We start from the raw sequence: 6962 nt of genomic DNA, 5'->3' as shown, positions 1-6962 counted from the left end.
TAAATTTCAATCTTCCCTAAAGTCTCTCCGATACATCTCAGTTCCCAATTATCCAAATTAGTTTGGTTGTTCCACTGAACCAAAGTTAGCAACTTCTCCAAGATCCATTCCATCCCTTTAGTTAGTTTTAGAGTCCTCGTCTCTGTCCACACCAACAGTCTGAGTGTTCGCTAGTTTGGCTAAGTCCATCACATATTTGTTGATAAGCCAGGAATCCGCAAGCTCCAAACAGCAGAAATCCTGTTATCATGATTAAATCCAAGGTGAATCCCGCCGGGTGTGTCCCCACAGGACAAGAGGCTCTCCTGTGCCCAGACTTCTCGTAACAAATTTGATCAATTGCATTGAGAGATTGGTTGACCCGATCCATAATTTGTAGATTTGGAGGATGTGCAAAGAAAGGCTCCAAAAATATAGAAAAAGACAGGACAAAAACAGAGCAAGCAGGGCAGGTATGGGCAGGGAGGGAGCAGAGGATAAAAGCGTCCGCCTTCATTGAGAGCAAGAGAGAGAGAAAAAAAAAAAGAGACCGGCCTTTTAATACTCACTTGTTGCCATGGTTACCCGCATTTATCTTGCTGTTTTAATATTACCTAGCATACTGAGAGAGTACTACAACTGTTAGTCACAGCATGATAAAAAAAGTTATGTTACCAAACTGACATTAGTGACCCATTAATGAGTCAAAGGCATTACATGCAGGTGAGTGGATAAACAATAAGAAAATGTCTCAAAACTTCAGGGGCCAGATATCACTCAGTAGCAGTTAAAACAGTTTTGTTGATGGTAAGATTATCAGAGAATGTAGAGTCCCCCATAATGAGACAAACATATCCATGGTGAGAAAGAGTTCTCCTAAAATGTAAGTTTTCAAAAAGAAAAAAAAAAACAAAACAAAAAACAGAATTCATATTTAGTGCAGCCATTAGCTGAAATTAAAAGTGCAGTGGATTGAACCAGAGGTAGTATGAAGTACGAAGACACAGAGCTAAAAATCAAACCTCTGACATCTGCAGATGCTCCAAAGCTGCATGTGGGAGTAGCGGCTGGTGGAGAGAGGTTATCTGTTCTGACAGCAAGTTGTAAATGATTTTATTAGCCTAATTGTAAATAGTTTAAATAGAATATAATAGAATCATGTATTCTTGCCAGTTTATCAGAGGAACTGATAAGCCCTCTCTTTCTTATTCAAAACCAATAAAACCACTTCAGAGAAACCATGAAGTTAGAGAAGTCAGAAACGTAGATGAAACAGGCCTGAATAAACTGTTATTCTAAGTATTGCTAAAAATACCTTGACATGTTAACATTTTTAATGAATTCTCCTCCAGGTGTTCACTCCAACGCTGTCCTGACCGTGGATGATTGCTTCGACATGGGAAAGACGGCCTACAACGACGCAGACTATTACCATGCCGTTCTGTGGTTTCAGCAGGCGCTGAAACAGCTGGACGACGGAGAGGAAGCTGTGGTCACCAAGGCAGAGATCTTGGACTACCTCAGCTACTCTGTTTACCAAATGGGTGACATACCTAGAGCCATCGAGCTCACGCGCCGCCTTGTGGCTGTCGGTAAGTCTTGAGAACAATAAACCGATTCAGCCACCCTGACGTAAAGATGGATAGTTTTAATCCTTAAATCACAAACCACCCTGTGATCAGAGTGGGGGTTTATCTTCATGCTAGTGCCAGAAGGGTGTTGTCCAGGCTTTGTGGTTTTAAATTGTTATTTCTGCTGTGTAGGCTCTTTGGACAGCTGCAGGCCACTCACTTAGAGCTGTGGTGTCCTTGGTTACGCTTTGGGTGAAAAGAATTGGCTAGAGTAGATGCAGACGTACTTTCAGCCAGAAACTAGAGCAAAAATAACTCAATGAACATTTAATTTCCCAGGACAGCTCACACACAGAAAACTGTCAGTTTTTCCCCTTAGCTTTTGCCTTCAGTGCATTTCATTCCGATTAGCAGAAAGTAAAACATTGCAGTTTTATTGTTAATAAAAATTAGGCCAGATCTGGTGGTGAGGGGCTCCAGTCTCTTTTCTTACCCTCATTATTGATGCATAAACCATCAGTGGGATAATTATGTTAATTCCTGCTTTATTGGGAGTTAACCATTCATCTCTAAACTGACTTATTGGTTCTTCTGCCAAACATTTTATTAGGATACCATACAAATCTATATACATATGAAAACAAATACTCCAACATATGGGACTGTGAATTAATAATGTTTTGTTTTTAAACATTTCATATGTAAAAGAAAGAAATCAAAAGTCATCAGAATGACAGCTGGACTCTACATGGACAGGCAGATATAAACAATGAATGGATGTTTAGTGCCCCCTGCTGGCCATTGGAGCATTTTACAAGACAAATTTACAAGGTTTTACTGTAGGCATACAGTGGGCCAGATACTCATGGTAAGCTTAATTATTTTATGCTTTAAGGTGAACATAAATGATGGGGACGTGAAAAGTTTAGTATGGACAAGTCTGAAATGTTCATATGAATAATGTTTTACGTGCTGGAAGTAAATCCTTTTTTTTGTCTTTTCCTCTGCCCCATCATGAACCCTGTATAGAGAACTGCTTCTGGTCTTAATGCAGCCGATGTTTCTGGAAGAATACTTATTTAAACTCTACCAAGAATTGTAATGGATTTACCTTGACATCATCTAGCCCTAGATCATAACAGCAATAATTGTACATGAAATTAACATTAACCCTTTTGAGAAATTATTTGGCTATTCTGACATAAATGAACTTCCTGTTTAGGTCACTATTGTACTATTTTGCTATATAATACCCAGACTTATATACAAGGGTCTGCCAGATTGCCATTCCACCGTTTGCTCACCTTTTAATTTAATACAGAATTAATGTATTTCCCATAAATACCACTAGAGGGTAGATCAGTCCTTCAAGTAACTTTCAAATCTGCAGATAAAAAAGTAGTAAAGTTTAATGAAGTATTCATCAGTAAATTTAAAAGTTGACCAAAATGACTAAAGTAATCTAGTTGTTAGCCTGATTGTAAGATCTGGCCTTTTTTCTGCTTGCTTTATATTTTATAGTTTCTGAATGTGTGAGAAGTTCTCATAATTTATGCAGTTTTTATTATTATTTCTCTCTTGATATGAACATCCATTTTGTTAAATAGTAATCTAAAGAGAATTACATCTAAAGAGATTAAGTTTCATTTTTGATCATCTGCACCTTGCACCTTAATGAAATAAACTCACTTCACAAAAAATATGAAAATAACCTCTGTCCCCTTTTTTTTAACTAAATCTTGCATTTCACAGTGTCAGATTCATGGCTTCGCTTTGTTTCAGAAGACATAATGGAAGTTGGAAAACCTAAATTAGTCAGATTGGCAGGTTTTCTGATTGCTTATTGAGATGCTAACAATGCATCCTTTCTACACTGTCAGACCCCAGCCATGAGAGGGCAGGAGGAAACCTGCGTTACTTTGAGCGGCTGCTGTCCAAACAGCTCAATGAGTTGAACCAGGCCTATCAGCCGGCCTCTGAGGAGCCCATCCAGCTGGGGACTTACACCCGACCGAAAGACCATCTGCCAGAGAGGGAGTCCTACGAGGCTTTGTGCAGAGGAGAGGGGCTCCAGATGGTGAGATTTGGACTTTTCATGACGTCTTTATCAGAGTCACAGGTGGACACAGCGTCAAGGCAAGTCATTACAGACCCCCTGAAACAGGTGTCCAAGCATCACTGATAGGACAGAACAGTCCTCTCAGTCAACCTAATGGTTTAACAAAATAAGACTGGAGCTCGCCTATGTGTTCAGTCTATGCAATCCCAACAAACTTCATGCAATAGAAATGGAAAATAACATATTCCTAACAGTTTAAAGAAAACATTATTCTAAGGATAAAATAATAAATAACTGTCAACACATGGATGAGCCCCAGTTTTTTTGTTCATCATCCAGTGAGGTTGTGACCTGACTTTACTATAGTTTCAGTGATTTTCTACGCCTGTTTCAGGTTAACTGTCATTACTTGTGACTGAAGACATACGAGGTCTTGAAGTGTTAGTCTCTATGTCTCTACTCACACCACATTTAGACAAGAAACAGTGTGCTCAAGTATTTCCTGTCTGCTATTTTTTTCAAATAAGTCCTGAACTGAAAGGTGTTTTTCAGTCTTTTGACTGACTGAAAAGGTTTGTGAACACTAAATAACTTCCTGATTTATGCCAACTAATATTTTTCTCTGTTTTGTTGACAGAGAGGAGAACTGCAAAATTCTTTGATTTCTTATAATTAACTGTGGATTGGTGGATTCAGTTATTTAAATATTGAAAACATTAAACCTATTCCTATTTGCCAAATATCAGCATTTTGTCGTGTGTACTGACATCTCATTTACCTGCTGTCTGGTGTAATCACATCCCTGATTCTCAGTCTGTGTGCCTCTTTTGAGTCATGGTGAAATTTAAAATGAAGAGAGAATAAAGAAGTATGCATAGTTTGAGAAGATGTCTGCTGTTTTTAAACATTCAGGTAAAATTAGTTGCACAGTATAGATGGGAATCCCAAATTAAAATGCTAAATATTATTTATAAAATTAACTTTCCAGATCTGCTAAATTGATAAAATAAAGACAAATCATGACGAAATAAATGTTTTACTGGAATATTTTCAGTAAAGTGCAGAAAGATAGTTAAATGATATGCCTCAGCATATCATTACTAGTGATTTTATATGGTTAGATTTATTTTTTTGCATTTCTCCCAGACTGAAGCGAGGAGGAGTCGTTTGTTTTGTCGCTACCAAGATGGCCGTGGGAATCCTCGCCTCCTGCTGAAGCCGATGAAGGAAGAGGACGAGTGGGACAGCCCCCACATTGTTCGCTACCTGGAGATGCTGTCAGATGAAGAAATTGAAAAAATTAAAGAGCTGGCTAAACCCAGGGTGAGATGAACAACAATGAATTAAAACTACAGATTTTCTCTGACTCTGCTTCCATAAAAGTCAGATATCGTTTGTCAGCGTTTCACCTTATAGTTGCCTGGAAAGGCGACTTGCAGATGTCGATCTTATCTGTTGAAGGAATTGTTTAAATCACTATATCCTTTTCTGTAAACAGGAAATAAATAAATAAATAAATAAATAAATAAATAAATATAAATAATTTGGTAAATTTACAGATTATTCCTCATTCAGATTAAAAAAAAAATCTCTGTTTCGTTCTTCAGGAGAACAAGTGTTTACATGCCTCAGATCAAAAGAAACATTTTAACTTTAAAGGAGTGGAATTGTAATCAGATAAACAATTGTGCAATATCCTGTAATTTTCCTTATTATCTATAGTGATGCATGAGTCCTTTACCTCAGCTAAAAAATGTCAGTGCCCCTGATCCAGAGCACAATCATCCTGCATTAACAAAAATATAGAGATGCACTTCTGAATGGAAGAAAACAAAGTTTCTGGGTGTGGAAGATAGAAAAACAACATGAATTGCCTATTTGCATTTCTTTACATTGTCAAATCACACTGGCAATTATGTTACATTATTTTTCCTAAAAGTAATTTAATTGTTTTAGAGTTGGATGGATTCATTGTCATGTGAATGAGCTGAAAATCAACATGCAACCTAAAACCAGTGTAGAAACAAGTGAACTAGTAGATGAATTCCTCTATTATAATGTTTATTTTGTGCTTTGCGTTGTTTTTTTAAGCTTGCCAGAGCTACTGTTCGTGATCCCAAAACAGGAGTTCTGACCACAGCCAACTACAGAGTGTCGAAAAGGTCAGTAATAAAGATGTAGAATCCATGTGTTCCCTTTTGCTGATTTTATTCTCTAAAATGTGATGTCTGGCAGACATTCTGCTCTTACTCACTGTGACTGCATATCTGCTTGTGGCCACTATAAAATGCAATTTTTTATGTAGCAAACAAATAGTGTTAGACTTTCAGTCACCACGAAACACATCAAACGTTTGAGCCGACTGTTACATCGTGGCTCAGATTAACTTGCTTCAATAATAATTAATCTGATTTCACGCTGTTTTGTGGCTCCGGTTTTTAATAAGACTGACACCAAAAATTATTGATAATTTAGGTGAGAATCATGAATATTTATCACAAGCATAAACTGCTGAATGTTAATAGATGATGATGGATGGTTTGCACAGGAAAACCAGATTCTTTGAGAGGCAGGTGAAACACAGAGCAGTTTGAAACAGATGAAAAAAATTGAAAGCAGGTGAATATTAAGTCCAACAGATTTGAGGTAGTACATGAATTATATGAAGTCTGAATATAATGAGGATATAAAACAAAAAAATAACAAAGAACTAGTTCAAAAAGAGACAAACGATGTGGCAAAGAAACATCAGTAAAATACAGGAGTGTAATTAATTTAATAGGTGAATCAACATCTGGGGTTATTTAGAAATCAAGTAAATTGCGCTTGTTAAGTCATTTTGATGTAAATGTCTTGGCTTGATTACACCAGATTATTCTCTGCCATCATAAAACCATGTAATGTGGTTTGTCAGGCTTGTGTCTTTTTTTTTTTTTTTTTCAGAACCAGGGATGGGTTCTGAATGCTGTCACAAAACCCAAAACCCTCCTACTCCATAGCCATGAAGCCTAAGCTGGCTTCGCTTTGTCCAACAGCAGAGTTAGAATACTCAATAACTAACTTTACCAATAACCTGTATTTAAAACTGTAGTGGTGATTGTTTGTCAAACCAAACATCCAATAAAAGTTCCACTAAGCCACTAGTAAGGCACTGGGGTCAAGTTTCTCAACACAGGCAAAAGAAGGTTCAATGTCCAAACATGTAGATTGTTCTTGGTGATTTATTTTCACATTTTAGCAAAACAATTACAGAGTTCAAACTTCCCTTTGCTCTCCTGCTTCCTCTCTTGCTCTGGTAAAAACCACAGGCCCCTAACCCAAATCAATCAATCAATCAAATTTTATTTGTATAG

General features: G+C 37.2%; 1 protein-coding gene across 4 annotated transcripts in view; it reads left to right on the top strand.

The window, feature by feature from the left end:
* p4ha2 (procollagen-proline, 2-oxoglutarate 4-dioxygenase (proline 4-hydroxylase), alpha polypeptide 2) overlaps positions 1–6962 on the top strand; it is a 34656-nt gene that overhangs the window by 14937 nt on the left and 12757 nt on the right. For all 4 annotated transcript variants that reach the window (XM_015052713.1, XM_015052717.1, XM_015052715.1 and 1 more), the window contains 4 exons: positions 1332–1571; positions 3431–3627; positions 4756–4932; positions 5701–5771. In XM_015052713.1, the coding sequence (XP_014908199.1) occupies positions 1332–1571; positions 3431–3627; positions 4756–4932; positions 5701–5771 (685 nt within the window). The remainder of the gene's footprint in view (positions 1–1331; positions 1572–3430; positions 3628–4755; positions 4933–5700; positions 5772–6962) is intronic.

The sequence above is a fragment of the Poecilia latipinna genome, unplaced genomic scaffold (genome assembly GCF_001443285.1).
Source record: "Poecilia latipinna isolate Pla-1442-1.1 unplaced genomic scaffold, P_latipinna-1.0 Scaffold1127, whole genome shotgun sequence".
In the NCBI taxonomy this organism is placed as follows: Eukaryota; Metazoa; Chordata; class Actinopteri; order Cyprinodontiformes; family Poeciliidae; genus Poecilia; species Poecilia latipinna.
This window is presented reverse-complemented; position numbering and strand designations above follow the sequence as displayed.